This window comes from Neophocaena asiaeorientalis, unplaced genomic scaffold (assembly GCF_003031525.2).
Source record: "Neophocaena asiaeorientalis asiaeorientalis breed wild unplaced genomic scaffold, Neophocaena_asiaeorientalis_V1.1 scaffold171, whole genome shotgun sequence".
Lineage (NCBI taxonomy): Eukaryota > Metazoa > Chordata > Mammalia > Artiodactyla > Phocoenidae > Neophocaena > Neophocaena asiaeorientalis.
In genome coordinates this window covers 3,296,157-3,315,866 of record NW_020174013.1, presented here as the reverse complement: position 1 = coordinate 3,315,866, position 19,710 = coordinate 3,296,157, and the positions used below count along the sequence as shown (strand labels likewise).

At 36.3% G+C, this 19,710-nt stretch overlaps 1 protein-coding gene across 3 annotated transcripts in view; it reads left to right on the top strand.

Moving 5' to 3' along the window:
- Window positions 1-19,710, top strand: part of MAP4K3 (mitogen-activated protein kinase kinase kinase kinase 3) — a 127,171-nt gene that overhangs the window by 46,479 nt on the left and 60,982 nt on the right. For all 3 annotated transcript variants that reach the window (XM_024753545.1, XM_024753544.1, XM_024753546.1), the window contains 4 exons: window positions 4,051-4,106; window positions 4,696-4,743; window positions 7,697-7,739; window positions 9,268-9,340. In XM_024753545.1, coding sequence (XP_024609313.1) covers window positions 4,051-4,106; window positions 4,696-4,743; window positions 7,697-7,739; window positions 9,268-9,340 — 220 coding nt within the window. The remainder of the gene's footprint in view (window positions 1-4,050; window positions 4,107-4,695; window positions 4,744-7,696; window positions 7,740-9,267; window positions 9,341-19,710) is intronic.

Below are 19,710 nucleotides of genomic sequence, written 5' to 3'. Positions count from 1 at the left end.
CTTAAATGATAGTTTAAGTGGACATAGGCACATTTTCTTGGTTGACAGGTATTTTTGTTAGCATTTCGAAGATGCTGGGCTGTTGTCTTCTAGTTTCTGTAGTTCTTGGTACTTTCTGCTGAAATCCTTTACAAGTAATCTTCCTTTCTTTGTAATTGCTTTTAAGATTTTTCTCTTTACTTCTGGTGCTTCTAGTATCTAAATGTAGACTTACTTTTCCTGCTTGGGACTTGAAGTGCTTACGTCCAAGGTTTTAGTTCTTTTATCGAGTCTAACAATGATCAATTATTATCCCTTCAAATATTTTCTCCTTCAGGTTCTCTGATCTCTCCTTCTAGAATTTCAGTTCGATGTACATTAGCTCTCCATATCTCTTAAAGTGAGCTTCATTTTTCCACTTTTTAATCCCTCAGAGCACTGAGGGTACTCATAACCATCTTCTGGTTCACTGATCGTACACCTAATTTGGTGACCATATTTTTCATTTCTAGAAATTGTTTGGTTCTATTTCACATGTCTTTCCATTTTTTGTCTTATTCTTTCCTTGTAATTTTTCATCCCTTCTTTTATATCTTTAGTTTATTTAAGCATACTTATTTTTTAGTCTTAGATTGTCTGGTAGTCCCATCAGATATACATGATTGATCTTAGGTGTCTGATTCTGCTTTCTTCATTAAGAAGCAAGAAAGCCAATTTAGTTACAGAGATAGGTTGTCATGATTGTTATTCCATTTCATCCCTCTGATGGAAGTAACATGGTAATATGAATCTGTTAGTACTGATTTGTTTATACAGCAACTGGGTCAGTGGAAGAAATAATTTCGTATTAACTTGGATGCTCTCAAACATGCATGCTGAGAATATACAGGCTTATATGTAGCCCCAAACCCTGTCTTTCTCTGTATGCACACCTTTGATTGCACCCAGGTTTCTACCAGATAACCTCCTCATGGCAACGTATACTCCTCTTTGGCTGTAGTATACACTGCTGTCGACTTGCATCACCATATAAAACATATACCTCCATTTCTCTGTGTGTGTGTCTCTTTCCTCCTCTCCTCTCTCTCTTTCATCATGTTGTCATTCTGTGGGGAGTAGAATAAATATCCTGGATTACCTTATTTGGTGAAAGACAAGTTCTACTTTTCTAATTACCACAGTGCTTGTGGGTTTTTGTTTGTTTCTTTGCTGGTGTATACAAACCAAATTTGATCCATCATGCAAAATTTTTTTTTATTAAAGCCTCCTTTTAAAAATTATTTCCACTTATTTATAAAGTACCATTAAGCCAAATTTTATATTTTCTCTTAAGTCCTTAATTCCATCATTTACTCCAAATGATTGTTTTAAGTTTAACTCTCCTGAAAGGAGAACTATATTAGTTATCTGTTGCTGCATAACAATGATCTTAAAATTTGTCATCTTAAAACATTTATTATCTCAGTTACTAAGGGTCAAGAATTCAAGAATGGCTTAATTGGGTGATTTCCCTTGCAGGACAGGGCAAAACATGCATAAGACATTGGGTCCATGCCAAAAATCCTTGAAATTTGGTCCTGTCCAGAATGTCCATGAGCATATTTGGTTCATGCCACATGGTTTTGGACAGGACCAGATATCAAGGATCTTTTGGCATGGACCCAATGTCTTATGGACATTTTGGGCAGGACCAAATATGAACAAATATCAAGAGCCTTTTGGTGTGGGCCAAAAGTCTTAGGGAGGTTTGGGGCAGGACCAAATGTCTGCGAACTGGATGATTCTAGCTCATGGTCACTCATGAGGGTGCAATCAAGCTCTTGGCTGGAACTGTAGTCATCTGAAGGCTTGATTAAGGTTGGAGGATTTGCTTTCAAGATGATTCACTTACATGGCTATTGGCAGGAGGTCTCAATTCCTTGCCACAAGGATCTCGCTATAGGACAGCTTGAGTGTCTTCACAGGATGGCAGCTGGCTTCTCCCAGAGGAAATGATGCCAGAGAGCAAGGAGGAAGCCATAAAACCTTTTATGATGTAGTCTCAGAATTTGCATTCTGTTACTACTACCACAATTTGTTCTTTAGAAGCAAGTCATTTCTGTCCAGCCCACACTCAGGAAGGGAATTAAGTTCCAGCTCTTGAGGGGGATGTATTAGAGAATTCATGGACATATTTTGACCACGAGGGTGAGGGCAGCAGGGCAACTTTTGACTTTACATTTTTTCATGAGTTCCTTCTCCTCTCCTTTTGTTTACTTTTTCTTTGAGAACTAACAGAACTTTTTATTGTTCCAACATAATAGATTTTTTGTCTCTATTTTTCACTGAACATTTTTCTTTCTGTTTAATATTGTCCTTTAACAACTTTGTGCATTCTGTTATATCATTTATGGTGAATTTTTTTTCTCATTTGTTTCATAATTTTGAGATCATCTTCAGGGGGAATTCCGTATGGCTTTTGAGAGTGTGTCCTAACAGTGTTGGATTTTTTTTCCCCTGGGACCCCAGTGACCTCATTGTTTTCTATATATATTTGAACCCTAAACCTGAGTGAAGAAGAGGGCTTTTAAATTCTAAGAGGAAACATTTTTTTCTCCTGTCCATATCCCAGGCCGTGACACACAAATACCTAGTCATCTCCTGCTGCTAGTCTACTATTTTAATGAGGGTGTAGCCCTTTAAGGATTCTGGTTTTATGTGGGTGTTTGTTTTAACTCTTCTTCTGCAGAGCTATAACCTTTTCTTCTGTGCCCATGTAGGGGATAAAACTAAAGTCCTAGCTTACGAAGATTGGCCTTCCCCTAAGAGACAACTAGACTATTTGTCATTTTTACCATTCTGTTTCTCATTTTCGTTTTTGCGTCTGGCTTCTGGACAAGTCTCTTACTGTTTATGAGCTTAGCTAGGCATTTAAAAGATTATTTAAAAATTTTTTTCCTGGTGTTACTTTCAGGGTTTTCAGGTTATCTTATTTGCTGTATTGTGGGAACACACATCTCAAGAAGGTCTATCTTACTGGATGAGAGTAGGCTTACAAGCCACGGAAGTTAGTTACTATAAGGTTTATCCTCATTTAAACTTAGTCTTGTCCCCAAAAGAATCTAAGTGAAATAGATTTCTCTCTTCCACAATTGTAAAATACAAGGACTCTGAACTATGCATTTTTACAAAGCTGTTAAGTTTAGGTAAATGGGAGATCACTGTCTAGCACGTGATTTCATGGTTGGAATTTGATTCAGTTTCTAGAATAGTTTTTCCTGCCTAACTTACTTCTTTATTCTAAAGTGATTTAATAGCGAGAAAGAGAAAACTGTTTAAATGCTTTTCATAGTCGAAAGATGTGCACAGAGGAAATATTCAAATATTATATGATTAAGCTATGTATATTGATATGGAAAGATGTCCATGATAAGTGAAAAGGCAAGTTTCAGAATTGTATGTACAGTATGATTCCATTTATGTTTATGTGTTTGTGCACTACATACCTGTACTATATAAAACATCTATGCATTAAGTCATCTGGTAGACTATAGGCCAAACTATTGGTATTGTTTATTATTGAGTAATACTGGTTTGGATAAGGAAAAGACCTGTCTCTGTTGATTGGAATTTTTTATATTGAACATGTATTAATTTTATATCTATAAAGCTAATTATTTTAGGGGAAAAGTATTGATTTTTAACCTAGTCAGTGTTACATGTCAGTTTTTTAAAAAAGCTTTAATAAAAACTAGCTAAACGTCTTGGCCATGCTTGCTTTCTTTTACCATGTAAGAGGTAATATGATCAGGTGTAAACATGAAAATGTAATTAATTTCAGTGACTATTTCAATGTTTTATTCATTCCACAAACACTTATTGAGTAACTTTTCCATGCCAGGCACTGTTCTAAACACTGGGGATACAATGAGCAAATCAGATTTTTTAAAATTCCTGCCCTCATGAAGCTTACTTTTTAAGTAGAATTTAAGTATATTAAGTCTATTGCTTAGTGGAACTTGTAATCTTTGTCTCTTATTGAAAAACATACTTTGACTAATTTTATTAACATTAATTTTTTTCCTCTTATAGTAACGGGACCTCTGTCAGAACTGCAAATTGCATATGTTAGCAGAGAAACACTACAGGTAAATTCAATGTTAATTAAAAAGTAATGTTCTTTATTAAATTAAATGTTTAATTATTGTGCATTACCTGTTAAGCAGAGTAAGGATTTAAATATTCTAGTTTGGTAAACTCTTGAATTTAATACATTTCAAAGTTGTGTAGTAAACTCAAATTATATTTGCAAATAAACACGTTAAAGATTCAGTATCATAATGTACCTCCTAAAATTTAAGCACTATGGATTTGTTATTTATTTTTATATTCCTCTTAATACCAAAGAAAAGCTTGAAAATTAAGCATTCTTATGGGATTGAAACTCATTCTGATACAAATTGGATATTTACTTTAAAAAAGTTATTTCAAACTATTTGCAGAGTTTAGTGAAAATTATTTCTCTTAGGAAAATTAGTGGTTCAAACTGAGCTCCGCCTCTCATTTTCTCGATTCTTTTATCTTTTCGGATACTCTGGTAAAATAAAATGATTATCACTAGTGCTTTCTGTAATGAGTAAATAAATAAGACAGAATACTACTCATTGACGACTTTAAATCCCAAAGGATGTTCTGTAGTAAAGTCTTGTTAATTTTTCTTTTTTTTTGAAACTCCAGGGATTATACTATCTTCACAGTAAAGGAAAAATGCACAGGGATATAAAGGTATATATCATATGTTTACCTAATGGCCCTCTCTTCATTTTTAAATATTCTGACCCCAAACTGTTGAGCAAAATTGTATCAGTTATTCTATTTGATGAATTTGTTATCTTAATATGTTACTATAATAAAATTGAGTGATACTTTGAAGGGTTTATTAATTTTTTTAAAGCAGCTCTGTTGAGATACAGTTCACATACAATAAAATTCACCCTTTTAAAGTGTACAATTGTGGATTCATGTTTTAATAACACATTTTAGCTTATTTGTAGTTATTTATTTATAAAATGCAAATTAGGTCCATAGCTTCCATTAAGTTACAGTCTTTAGGAAGTTTCATGCTTTGAATATTGTAGTAAACTTTGGCGATCTTAAGGAACTGTCACTAATAATGTATAAAAATGGATAAACTAAGCCTTGACCTTTTCTGCTGGTCTTTAACTGGCAGAGGAGAGCAGGTACACGGGGCATGCTGTGGTAAACCACCCCTATCCTGGGACTCTGAGGTTATTTCCAAAGATACTGCCGTCTTCCCAGCCTGGATATTTTCTCTGTTCATTTATTTTTTCTTTTCTTTTCTTCTTCCTCATTCATCTTACCTCCTGCTTTTTCTTTCCCCCTTTTGTTTTCTCTAACATAAAGGTTCTAACCCTTTTTTGCAGGGGATGTGGGTGTGGGAATCACGTGCTCTTTGAGTCTGATGAAAGCCATGGACTCTCTCCTCCAAAAATGCTCTTATGCACATGCCTTCAAATTTTGCATGAAATTTCAGTGGACTCTCAGATCACCTGCTGAGATCCTCTACCCTAAGTATTGTTCATAAACCACTTAAAAGACATAAGCAAAGAGCCTTGGATTCAAAGGTGGGAGAGATCCTAAGAAGATAAGTGTATCAAGAAAGATTCTGTGTCATTGGCACTTAAATGATCTGGAAGGATTGATAGATTTTTGTCAGAAATGGAAGTTGGAATGCCTTCTAAGCAGAAGGAACAGTGTGAGCAAAGATACAGAGGTCAGAAAGTGTGGGGTCATTTTAGGGGGTATAAAGGCTGCACCATATAACTGAAGAGAAGAGAATGTAGGAGAGTGATAAGAGATGGTATTGGCCAGGAGGTTTGGTGCTCCACTATGCAAGAACTTGTGCGCTGGACTTCAGAGTTTGGGCCTAATTGGATAGATTCTAGCCATCACCACTATTTCTACCCTGTCTAAGCCACCATTATATTACATCTCACCTGGACTTCTGGAATAGCCTTCTAACTGGTCTCCCTGCTCCCATTCTTGAGTGATCCTACAGTCAGTTCTCTACCTCACACCAAAGTGACCTTTGTAAATCAGATCTTGTCACTCTCCTGCTTATAAACCACGGTTGGCTTCCCACCATACTCAGTACAGTATTCAGATGTTTTTACCGTGGCCATTAAGGTTATGCATGATCTGGCCCCTGCTCTCCTCTCCGACCTCATCTCATACTCTTCTTCGTTTTACTCATTCTGTTCTAGGCACACTAAACTTGGAGTTCCTGGAATATGTTGAGTTCATTCTGGTTCCAGGACTTTGTATTTGCTGTTACCTCTTTCTGGAATGTTCTTCTAGATTTTGGCATGACTCTGCACCCTCTCTTCAACTAGATCTCTGCTTAAATATCCCTGCCTTAGGGAGGCCTTCCCTTCCTGCTTTATCTTCAGAGTGCTTATCTCTACCTGGCTTTGAATCATGTACTGGTTCATTCATTCGTGTAGATGTAAACTCCTTGAGAGCTGGAACTTTTTCATTACTATAACCCCAGAGCTTGAAGTAGTCTCTCAGGGAGAGAGGGATGAATGGACACCTAGATGGATGGATGGAAGAATGCATCATAAGTGCAGGTGACATGATATAAACTGTAATTTAGAAAAATTAATCTGGAGCTGGGGAAAGACCAAACTGAAGACTCTGGCAGAAGTCTAGATAGCTAGGGCCTAATTCAAGTTGAAATCCCTACTCTAGTTTCTTTTTCTTTTTTCTCATTTCTCCCGTTACTCCTTAGAGTTGCAGTAATATCAAGGGGTGCAGGTTTGGGTTATTTCTTCCTCTTTTGGGGGCTGGAAGGGGTTTCCTAGTATTTGTTACCCCGAACTTATACTTACAAAATTGATTGCATCCTGAACCATAGCGGATTACTTTTGCTTCCTCATTTAAAAGTTGCCCAAAGGTGGGACAGTGGTGGGGAGCCTGTAGTACCTTTGAGAGGCAGTATTTCTACCTCCTCCAAAAGCTCTCAAGTTTTTTGAAGATGAAGTCATTATTATCACCTTCTTCTTTGAGCTTAGGTCAAGAAGCAAAAGTGGATAAAAATGCTGCTAGGTCATGCAAACAGGTGACATTTTAATTCTGTGGGACTGTGCCTAGTTGTTTATGTACTGAATGGCCCCAAACTCTGGGCAGAAACACATTAGGATGGACAGCCCCACAGACTAAGTAGTAAGGTTCAGTCTTACACATTAGCATTGGTTCAACTTGATGTTAAGTACCTAGAAAGGGAGATATGTTTTGGTGGATTTGGACAGGAAATGGCAATGAAGTTTAACATGTAATTCAAGGAACTGAATAATGCCATTGTAAGGTAACAGTTTAGTATAGTGACAGCGCTTAATCAGTAAGAAAATAGCATTCAGATTAAAAATTCAGATTAAAACTAATATGTCACTTTCATAATAACATTTATATTATTTTAATAGCAGCTTTTTGCAAGGCAGAACATTATGTAGGGATAGTCAAATTGCCTAAAAAGTGGACAGTAAATTTTCCTATGAATGTAATGGTTTAACATTTTAATTGGGCCTACTATAAATCGTCAGTATTTCTAGGTTTAAACCTGCCACTTGTGATTATTTTAAATATATATATTTAATCTTTTATATGTGCTTTCTGATAAAGTGTTTCCTACTTTAACTAAAATGTTCTCACTTTGAAGGGAGCTAACATTCTGTTAACGGATAATGGTCATGTGAAATTAGGTAAGTAAATTTTAATTTCGTCACTTGCACAAATTTATTCCAAAACATAGTAAGTTTATGTTTTCCTCTCTAGGACTAGGTTTCCCCTCCCTCAGCAGCATCTATATATCTTTAGGTGGAAATCTCACTGCGGGACATGACATATGTAATCTCTCTGTATCTATTTCTTCTTCTCTTAAGTGGGGATAAAGTCTATCCTTCACATGGGACAGATTCATTATAAAGATATAGTGAAATAATATCCCTTAAAAATTCTTTCACCTCTAACCCTAGGAGTGGGACTTCTAGTAAGAAATCTATACGAGATTACCATGTGACCAAAAAATAAGGCAAACAAACAAAAGCCAAAAACTCAATAATGCAAAAAATCCTACCTGCTTACACAAGCTTTTAAAATGAAACACTGTATTAGTTATATAAGAATGTAATTTAGATGCTGAATCGTGCTTTGTTTGAAACTGTAACTTTTATTTTGTAACTTTTGATTGTCAAGTTATTAAAATAGTTCAATACCTAAATAATAACTTAATCTGAAAGTTTAAGACAGGAAACATGTACAGTATAGTAACTTTATAAACAAAGTTATGTCTGTTAGATATTAAATGAAGTATTTAATAACAAATATGAAACAATTATTTTGAACTACATATCACTATAAAATCAAAATTCAAGCAAATATTTATCTTCTAAAAATATGGTTAAACTATTTTGACCTATAGCCTATAATAGGGACTAATCAGATTTAAAAGTATCATAATTTACATATAATAAAATTTTCCTAAGCTACCTCTAAGTATGAGAAAAGCAGTTATCTAACTGTTGATGGCTTAGTGAACAGTTTCCATCTGCAATTTAAAATTTGTGTCAATATTATGTGCCTTACTCAAAGGCATCCTATATATAATATGTCTTAGTTTATAAAGATTTATAAATCATCATTAAAAAAACTAGAAAATATTAGAACTCAATATACTTAAAAAATAGCAACATAAAAATAAACTGACATAAAAATAAATTTCTTGATAGTGATTGTTATTGGTATTAGAATATATTGCGAAGGTAAGATTTTGGGGAATATTCTGTTTGTCTTTTCACGGTAGATAGATTTACCAATAGAGATTTTGGTTTTTTTAATGTCAGTTGTTATGTATATGGCAGGAAGTGAATGGAATGTATTCCTGCTTAAGGTCCTGTCCAGTGATTTTCCTTGAATTTCAGGTCCTGGGAATTAGAAATTATAACATTAAATCTGGCAGGTTAGATTCTCTCAGTTGTCTCTTCCTCATCAAAATTATTTGATCTTGACTTTTGTTGTCATTTGATTCATGTGGGGATGTATGGGAATCCATTTGGCTCTATACGCACTATTTTGTGATATTTTAATGCTAGTCCATTAGAGTTACAAATTTTAATGTGGTGTTTGAGAATATCTCATTTCTGTGAAATTAATTTAATGGAAATAATTATATGTTACTTTTAAATAATTTTACTTTATTTTATTTTCTAAACGTGTCTCTTTTTTTAATAGCTGATTTTGGAGTGTCTGCTCAGATAACAGCTACAATTGCCAAACGGAAGTCTTTCATTGGTACACCATATTGGTAATTGTATTTTAATTGATAATTTAACTTTTTGTTTTTCTATCATTATTGTATGCAGTGTTTATTAAAAATAGACTGAATGGTCAAAATTATTAGGACTAAAACAGATTAAGGAAGTCAGCAACAGGCTAAGTAATTTAGGCATATATACTTTTAGATGAATTACAATACATAGCCATAGAATATTCTACCATACTATTTTTTATTATGTGGAAAGGGCTTTAAAGATTGATATGCTTTTAGAAACCTTGATATAGTTCTAGTTTTGCCAAAAAAAAACCCCAACTCTTGGTCCTACACATATTACATGTATTTTCACAGATTAGTCTGTATTCTGACGAATTTTTCAACTTTATCTTATTCACAGTATTCCCTAGCTCAAAACTTTTTGACATATCTTGGTTGCACACAAGATCAAGTACATATTTCTTGGCATATGGAGTCTTCCGGTGTCTGGCCTCTGTCTGCCTCATTAACTTTATTTTTTTTAATTAATTTATTTTATTTATTTATTTTTGGCTGTGTTGGGTCTTCGTTGCTGCGCACGGGCTTTCTCTAGTTGCTGTGAGTGGGGGCTGCTCTTCTTTTTGGTCCATGGGCTTCTCATTGCGGTGGCTTCTCTTGTTGCAGAGCACAGGCTCTAGGCACGGGCTTCAGTAGTTGTGGCGCGCGGGCTTAGTTGCTTCGCGTCATGTGGGATCCGCCCAGACCTAGGGATCGAACCCGTATCCCCTGCATTGGCAGGCGGATTCTTAACCACTGCACCACCAGGCAAGTTCCTGCCTCATTAACTTTAAGTTCTACTAGTTGCCTCTACAGACCTTCCTCTCTAGCCATGTTTTTGTCTGCTGGGTGTTCTTTGATCATTCTATACAAACTATCTTATTCATTCATTTGTTTGTTCAATAAATGTTTTTACCACTTACTGTGTGCCAGATATGCTGTTAGTCATTGTGCATATAGTGGTGGATAGGTATAGAGCTTTTTAGCGCACATGATTCCCTTGAAGTAAGGGCACTCTGGAAATCTTAACATTCTTCAGCTTAAGTGCTACCATTCCTCCCCCAGTGCCCTCCTGATCTGCCTCCTCAGCAGAGGAGTGGGATAGCAGTGGGATAGCACTTAATCTGGATGACTTCTTTTCATGTTTAAGATATGATGTATACCATTTTTGATATTTGTCTTTTTATCAAACAGGTACGTACTTTAAAAGTCAAATAGTGCTAAAGAGACTGATAAATTCTTCTAGTTGTGTCTTCTGCCATCTGTAGCATTATTATTATTTATAGGCTTTGTGTTACAATAGGTGAAGATTTTATTAATAGTTCTCTTCATTCATCATTCAGTCTTCTTATCTTTTCAGTGTACTTGCTGAGTCAATTATTATACTACTATTACACTTACTGTCTTTAAAATTTTTTCTTATATCTAATAATTCTTTTATTTGCTTAGTTTGTATTTTTTATCCTTGGCCAAGACTTCCATACCTCCCCATATTCTGCAGTCTGAAAGATGCCTGTATATAATTTTCCAAGCCATAAATAGTCCTGATTTGGGGAGGGTTTTTTTGCTTTGTTTTAATTTGTTTTGTTTTTATTAAAGTTAAGTCTTCCTGGGGTCCTCCTCTCCCCTATTCCAATCTGAAATGTTTATTTTCTAGGATTTTTCCATAGCTTCGCCTTGGGAATTCATTTCCTGGAATCCAAGTCTTCTTCCTTCTTCATAAATTTCGCCCTCTCTCACGTTTTGATAAATTCCTGAGAAATTTGAGGGGTAAAAAATTTTGAGACTCTGCATGTCTAGCTTCACACACACACGATTGATAATTTGGATGAATATGGCATTCTAGGTTGGAATTTTTGAAGCATTGCTCTAATGTCTTTTCTCTGATGTTGATGGGAACTGTGGTGCCATTATGACACATGATTTTTATTTTTAACATCTTTATTTGAGTATAATTGCTTTACAATGTTCTATTAGTTTCTGCTGTATAACAAAGTGAATCAGCTATATGTTTACACGTATCCCCATATCCCCTCCCTCTTGCATCTCCCTCCCACCCCTCTAGGTGGTCACAAAGGACCGAGCTGATCTCCCTGTGCTATGCAGCTGCTTCCCACTAGCTATCTGTTTTACATTTGGAAGTGTACACATGTCAGTGGTACTCTCTCACTTTGTCCCAGCTTACCCTTCCCCGTCCCCGTGTCCTCAAGTCCATTCTCTATGTCTGCGTCTTTATTCCTATCCTGCCCCTAGGTTCCTCAGAACCATTTTGGTTTTTTAGATTCCATATATATGTGTTAGCATATGGTATTTGTTTTTCTCTTTCTGACTTACTTCACTCTGTATGACAGACTCTAGGTCCATGCACCTCACTACAAATAGTTCAATTTCGTTTCTTTTTATGGCTGAGTAATATTCCATTGTATATATGTGTCACATCTTCTTTATCCATTCATCTGTCGATGGACACTTAGGTTGCTTCCATGTCCTGGCTATTGTAAATAGTGCTACAGTGAACATTGTGATACATGTCTCTTTTTGAATTATGGTTTCCTCAGGGTATATGCCCAGTAGTGGGATTGCTGGGTCATATGGTAGTTCTACTTTAGTTTTTTAAGGAACCTCCATACTGTTTTCCATATATCAGTGGCTGTATCAATTTCCATTCCCACCAACAGTCCAAGAGGATTCCCTTTTCTCCACACCCTCTCCAGCATTTATTGTTTGTAGATTTTTTGATGATGGCCATTCTGACAGGTGTGAGATGATACCTCATTGTAGTTTTGATTTCCATTTCTCTAATGATTAGTGATGTTGAGCATCCTTTCATGTGTTTGTTGGCAATCTGTATATCTTCTTTGGAGAAATGTCTATTTAGGTCTTCTGCCCATTTTTGGATTGGGTTGTTTGTTGTTTTGACATTGAGCTTCATGAGCTGCTTGTATATTTTGGAGATTAATCCTTTGTCAGTTGCTTCATTTGCAAATATTTTCTCCCATTCTGTGGGTTGTCTTTTCGTCTTTTTTATGGTTTCCTTTGCTATGCAAAAGCTTTTAAGTTTCATTAGGTTCTGTTTGTTTATTTTTATTTCCATTTCTCTAAGAGGTAGGTCAGAAGGGATCTTGCTGTAATTTATGTCATAGAATGTTCTGCCTATGTTTTCCTCTAAGAGTTTTATAGTGTCCAGTCTTACATTTAGGTCTTTCATCCATTTTGAGTTTATTTTTGTGTACAGTGTTAGGGAGTGTTCTAATATCATTCTTTTACATGTAGCTGTCCAGTTTTCCCAGCACCACTTATTGAAGTGGCTGTCTTTTCTCCATTGTATACCCTTGCCTCCTGTGTCATAGATTAGTTGACCATAGGTGCGTGGGTTTATCTCTGGGCTTTCTATCCTGTTCCATTGATGTATATTTCTGTTTTTGTGCCAGTACCATACTGTCTTGATTACTGTAGCTTTGTAGTATAGTCTGAAGTTAGGCAGCCTGATTCCTCCAGCTCCATTTTTCTTTCTCAAGATTACTTTGGCTATTCAGGGTCTTTTGTGTTTCTGTACAAATTGTGAAATTTTTTGTTCTAGTTCTGTGGAAAATGCCATTAGTAGTTTGATAGGGATTGATTTGAATCTGTAGATTGCTTTGAATAGTAGAGTCATTTTCACATTGTTGATTCTTACAATCCAAAAACATGGTATAATCTCTCCATCTGTTTGTATCATCTTTAATTTCTTTCATCAGTGTCTTATAGCTTTCTGCATACAGGTCTTTTGTCTCCTTAAGGAAGGTTTATTCCTAGGTATTTGATTCTTTTTGTTGCAATGGTAAATGAGAGTGTTTCCTTAATTCCTGTTTCAGATTTTTCATCAATAGTATATAGAAATGCAAGAGATTTCTTTGTATTAATTGTGTATCCTGCTACTTTACCAAATTCATGGACTAGCTCTGGTAGTTTTCTAGTAGCATCTTTAGGATTCTCTACGTATAGTATCATGTCATCTGCAAACAGTGACAGTTTTACTTCTTCTTTTCTGATTTGGATTCCTTTTATTTCTTTTTCTTCTCTGATTGCTGTGCCTAAAACTTCCAAAACTGTTGAATAATAGTGGTGAGAGTGGGCAACCTTGTCTTCTTCCTGCTTAGTGGAAATGGTTTCAGTTTTTCAGCATTGAGAATGATGTTGGCTGTGGGTTTGTCATATATGGCCTTTATTATGATGAGGTAAGTTCCGTCTGTGTCTACTTTCTGGAGAGTTTTTATCATAAATGTGTGTTGAATTTTGTCAAAAGCTTTTTCTGCATCTGTTGAGATTATCATATGGTTTTTCTCCTTCAATTTGTTAATATGGTGTATCACATTGATTTATTTGCATATATTGAAGAATCCTTGCATTCATGGGAGAAACCCCAGTTGATCATGGCGTATGATCATTTTAATGTGTTGTTGGATTCTGTTTGCTAATATTTTGTTGAGGATTTTTGCATCTATGTTCATCAGTGATATTGGCCCGTAGTTTTCTTTTTTTGTGATATCTTTGTCTGGTTTTGATATTAGGGTGATGGTGGCCTCGTAGAAAGAGTTTGTGAGTGTTCTACCCTCTGCTATATTTTGGAAGAGTTTGAGAAGAATAGGTATTAGCTCTTCTCTAAATGCTTGATAGAATTCGCCTGTGAAGCCATCTGGTCCTGAACTATTGTTTGTTGAAGATTTTTCATCAAAGTCTCAATTTCAGTGCTTGTGATTGGTCTGTTTATATTTTCTGTTTCTTCCTGGTTTTCTTGGAAGGTTGTGCTTTTCTAAAAATTTGTCCACTGTTTCCAGGTTGTCCATTTTATTGGCATAGAGTTGCTTGTAGTAGTCCCTTATGATGCTTTGTACTTCTGCAGGGTCTGTTATTACTTCTCCTTTTTCATTTCTAATTCTGTTGATTTGAGTCTTCTCCCTTTTTTTGTTGATGAGTCTGGCTAATGGTTTATCAAGTTTGATTATCTTCTCAAAAACCAGATTTTGTTTTTATTGATCTTTGGTATCGTTGCCTTCATTTCTTTTTCATTTATTTCTGGTCTTATCTTTATGATTTCTTTCCTTCTGCTAACTTTGGAGTTTTTTTGTTCTTTCTCTAATTGCTTTAGGTGTAAGGTTAGGTTGTTTATTTGAGATGTTTCTTGTTTCTTGAGGTAGGATTGTATTGCTATAAACTTCCCTCTTAGAACTGCTTTTCTGCATTCCATAAGTTTTGGGTCATCGTGTTTTCATTGTCATTTGTTTCTAGGTATTTTTTGATTCACTCTTTTTCTTCCTCAGTGATCTCTTGGTTATTTAGTAGCATATTGTTTAGCCTCCATGTTTTTGTATTTTTTACAGTTTTTTTCCTGTTATTTCTATCTAGTCTCTTAGCATTGTGGTCGGAAAAGATACTTGATATGATTTCAATTTTCTTAAATTTACCGAGGCTTGATTTGTGACCCAAGATATGATCTATCCTGCAGAATGTTCCATGAGCACTTGAGAAGAAAGTATATTCTGTTGTTTTTGGATGGATAGTCCTATAAATATCAATTAAGTCCATCTTGTTTAATGTGCCATTTAAAGCTTGCTTTCCTTATTTATTTTCATTTTGGATGATCTGTCCATGGTGAAAGTGGGGTGTTAAAGTCCCCTACTATGATTGTGTTACTGTTGATTTCCCCTTTTCTGGCTGTTAACATTTTCCTTATGTATTGAGGTGCTCCTATGTTGGGTGCATAAATATTTACAATTGTTAAATCTTCTTCTTGGATTTGATCCCTTGGTCATTATGGAGTGTCCTTTGTCTCTTGTAATAGTCTTTATTTTAAAGTCTATTTTGTCTGATATGGGAACTGCTGCTCCAGCTTTCTTTTGATTTCCATTTGCATGGAATATTTTTTTCCATCCCCTCACTTTCAGTCTGTATGTGTCCCTAGGTCTGAGGTGAGTCTCTTGTAGACAGCATATATATGAGTTTTGTTTTTGTATCCATTCATCCAGTCTGTGTCTTTTGGTTGGAGCATTTAATCCATTTACATTTAAGGAAATTATCGATATATATGTTCCTATTACCATTTTCTTAATTGTTTTGGGTTGTTTTTGTAGGTCTTTTCCTTCTCTTGTGTTTCCTCCCTAGAGAAGTTGCTTTAGCATTTGTTGTAGAGCTGGTTTGGTGGTGCTGAATTCTCTTAACTTTTGCTTGTTTGTAAAGGTTTTAATTTCTCTGTTGAATCTGAATGAGATCCTTGCTTGGTAGAGTAATTTTGGTTGTAGGTTTTTCCCTTTCATCACTTTAAATATGTCCTGCTACTCCCTTCTGGCTTGCAGAGTTTCTGCTGAAAGATCAGCAGTTAACCTTAAGGGAATTCCCTTGTATGATGTTTGTTGCTTTTCCCTTGCTGCTTTTAATATTTTTTCTTTGTATTTAATTTTTGATAGTTTGATTAATATATGTCTTGCCATGTTTCTCCATGGATTTATCCTGTAATGGACTCTCTGTGCTTCCTGGACTTGATTGACTACTTCCTTTCCCATATTAGGGGAGTTTTCAACTATAATCTCTTCAAATATTTTCTCAGTCCCTTTCTTTTTCTCTTCTTCTTCTGGGACCCCTATAATTCGAATGTTGGTGCATTTAATGTTGTCCCAGAGGTCTCTGAGACTGTCTTCAATTCTTTTCATTCTTTTTTCTTTATTCTGCTCTGTGGTAGTTATTTCCATATTTTATCTTCCAGGTCCCTTATCTGTTCTTCTGCCTCAATTATCCTGCTATTGATTCCTTCTAGAGAATTTTAATCTCATTTATTGTGTTGTTCATCACTGTTTCTTTGCTCTTTAGTTCTTCTAAATCCGTGTTAAACGTTTCTTGTATTTTCTGCATTCCATTTCCAAGATTTTGGATCATCTTTACTATCATTACTCTGAATTCTTTTTCAGGTAGACTGCCTGTTTCCTCTTCATTTGTTTGGTCTGGTGGGTTCTTACCTTTCTCCTTCATCTGTTGCATATTTCTCTGTCTTCTCATTTTGCTTAACTTAATGTGTTTGGGGTCTCCTTTTTGCAGGCTGTGGGTTTGTAGTTACGTTTTTTTTTGGTGTTTGCCCCCATTGGGTAAGGTTGGTTCAGTGGTTTGTGTAGGCTTCCTGGTGGAGGGGACTGGTGCCTGTGTTCTGGTGAATGAGGCTGGATCTTGTCTTTCTGGTGGGCAGGACCACGTCTGGCAGTGTGTTTTGGGGTGTCTGTGAGCTTATTATTATTTTAGGCAGCCTTTCTGCTAGTAGGTGGGGTTGTGTTCCTGTCTTGCTAGTGGTTTGGCATAGGGTGTCCAGCATTGGAGCTTGCAGGTTGTTGAGTGGAGCTGGGTCTTAGCATTGAAACAGAGATCTCTGAGAGCTCTCGCTGATTGATATTATGTGGGACCGGGAGGTCTCTGGTGGTCCAATGTCCTGAACTTGGCTCTCCTACCTCAGATGCTTAGGCTTGACACCCAGCTGGAGCAGCAAGACCCTGTCAGCCACACAGCCAAGAGGGCTCCACTCACATCACCTTACTTTTCCCTCTTGCCACTGGACTATGTGTGGACCACCACCCCATCCTCATCACAGAGGGATGCTTTCATGTAGGTAGATGTGGAAGGAATGCGTCACACACTGGTGGAGAGGTGGGGGGGGCTGGGCAGCTGATGGGCTCCAAAAATGGCTGAAACTGTCAACACATAATACTTGAATGTAACCCCTCCCTACTAGAATCTTTTTGATGGTTTGGTATTACATGGTAGTGTACTTCAGAATATTTTTGTTTGTTCTTTTGTCATTTTTACCTTTTTTTTTTTTTTTTTTTTTTGCCGTACGCGGGCCTCTCACTGCTGTGGCCTCTCCCTTTGCGGAGCACAGGCTCCGGACGCGCAGGCTCAGCAGCCATGGCTCACAGGCCCAGCTGCTCTGCGGCATGTGGGATCTTCCCAGACCGGGGCACGAACCCATGTCCCCTGCATCGGCAGGCAGACTCTCAACCACTGCGCCACCAGGGAAGCCCTGTGATTTTTACTTTTATTCATTGTACTTGGCATTTGTGCTTTTCAATCAGGATTCGTGTCTTTCAGTTCTGGGAAGTATTCTTGCATTACTTCTTTGATAATTTCTTTGCTTCACTTTTTCCTGCTCTCTCTTTCTGAAACTCATTAGTTATATCTTGGACCACTTGGATTAATCCATTAATTTTCTGTCACTTTTTAAAAGTCATTTTTGTTCTTATTTCTATAAGATTTCCAAAGCTTTTGAGACTCATGCTTTCATGATGGAGGCTTCCCTCAAATGTCTAGTAACCCTTCTCTTCTGGTTTACATTGAAGAGCAAGGCACTTAAAGCTGATTTGTAGCTGTGTGTGCATGGGATGTAGCATGTAAACCCAGTTTTTAGTGTCCCGGAAATGAGTAAGTGAAGGAAGCTGAGGAACTCATTGTTATACACAGACTTCTACTGCTCCCAGCCCCTGCTCTTCTTTGTTCCTGATATGTCTGAGTCTGAAGCCCCTCGTCCAGTTTCTGTTGGTCTTTATCCAGTAGGAATGGGGAAGGAGTCATTGCTGGGCCTTAATAGATGAGAAGAGGAATCTGGTGGACTAACTATTCATTATTTAGACTTGACATTTGCAAATATACCTGTTTTCAACCTCAGGCTTAACTCTGCTTTTGTAAGTTTGTAACCCTAATTTGTCAGCCTTTCTGGGATTCTTAGGGGCTAAGAATCAGCTAGTTGGAACCTAGTCATCAGTAACGTAGTAACTGACGTACATTAAATTTTACATATTTCTGGGGTTCTTGGCTTGCTAGTTGGTCTTGTCCTCTACACACACTTAGTTTTGTCCTTCCTCCTATTTGCCACATCATTTACTATTATTTCATTTCCAGTCCAAATATGTCTTCTGGATTTTTCGAAGATGATATGTTTATATTTCTCTTTTTTGTTCTTATTGTTCGGGGTTGATTTCTGAGAGGAATAAGAGCTTAAATAGCTATCTGTTATTATTTTTAGGTACTCTGTCTCCTCAGTTTGATTTTAAACATCTGGAGGAACTCTCATTGAATCTCCAGGGTCTAGCATGATTCTCTACACATGCTTAGTAAATGTTTGTTGATGATAACTGATCTCCAACTGAAGCTTCAGAGATAAAAAACTAATGTCATTCTTCTAATGATAGAGTAGGTAGTATCTTGGGAGCATGTGAAATTGTGAATTAGGCAAAATAATGTTTTGGAACACTCGGACTCTTCAACTCTCTCTAGTATCATGTCTTTCCCACCTAAACTCTAGGGATATAGGATAGAATGGAATCTCTCATTCATTGTGACTAAGGTTGGCAGTTATTCAGTTAATCAAAAAAGCCTGTGGAATTGGCAAATCTCAAAATAAATACACTACACATGTACCTTAAACATTTTATTTCAATTTAAAGCATGCGAGTGTACTTTTTTTTTTTTGTCAATCATTTGATATAGGACCAAGGCCTTTTCTTTGCGTGGATAACTAGTTAGATGTAAATCATCCACATTTCCTGGTTTGTGTTTCTCTAAAATGCAGTCACATACAAAGCATGTGACTTTTCCAGTCAGGTTTATTGAGGTATAAATTTAGACTTATTAGGTGTACAGTTCTGTGAACTTTGAGACACTCTGTGGTAGTGAAAAATGCCACCACAATCCGTGTAAAACATAGGTTCCCATCACCCAGGAAAGTTTCCTTTTGTGCCCTTCTTGTAAATTATTTTGGCCCGTCTCTAGCCTCTGGCAACACCTGATCTGATTTCTGTCTCTACAGTTGTGCCTTTTCCCCCAGTGTCATACAGATGGAATTCTGCAGTCTGTAGCCTTCCTAGTCTTTTACAGCTATCATTTTCTTAACCTCATTTGCCAGATTTTTTGTTATTTTTGTCTTTGGAAACTTGTCTTTAACAAGTTTTTCTAAAGCATACACTTTAATTTTCATAACAGCTTACTCTTTTTACCTTCACAATAAATTAGTTTTTATTATATTTAGATTATGTATTTATAATAACAAATAAACAGGTTCAGAGATGACTCAGGTGATTGCGGTAAGCATGCAACTTAACTGGCAGGAGTACAAGTGCACTGGGTGGAATCTTTCACTCATATTTTTGTAGAGGAAGGGAGAACATCAGCTGCTGTGGCCAGCTAGTTAGGAATATGTCACCAGTGTACTTCCATCCTCTACTGGGGCATTTCCACAGCTGGCTGGAATCTAGCTATCAATAAAGATTAAAAACATTTTAAGACCAAGCATTTAGAAAGTTAGAGGGATTTTTTTTTTTTTTTTTTTTTTTTTTTTTTTTTTTTTTAAATTTCTG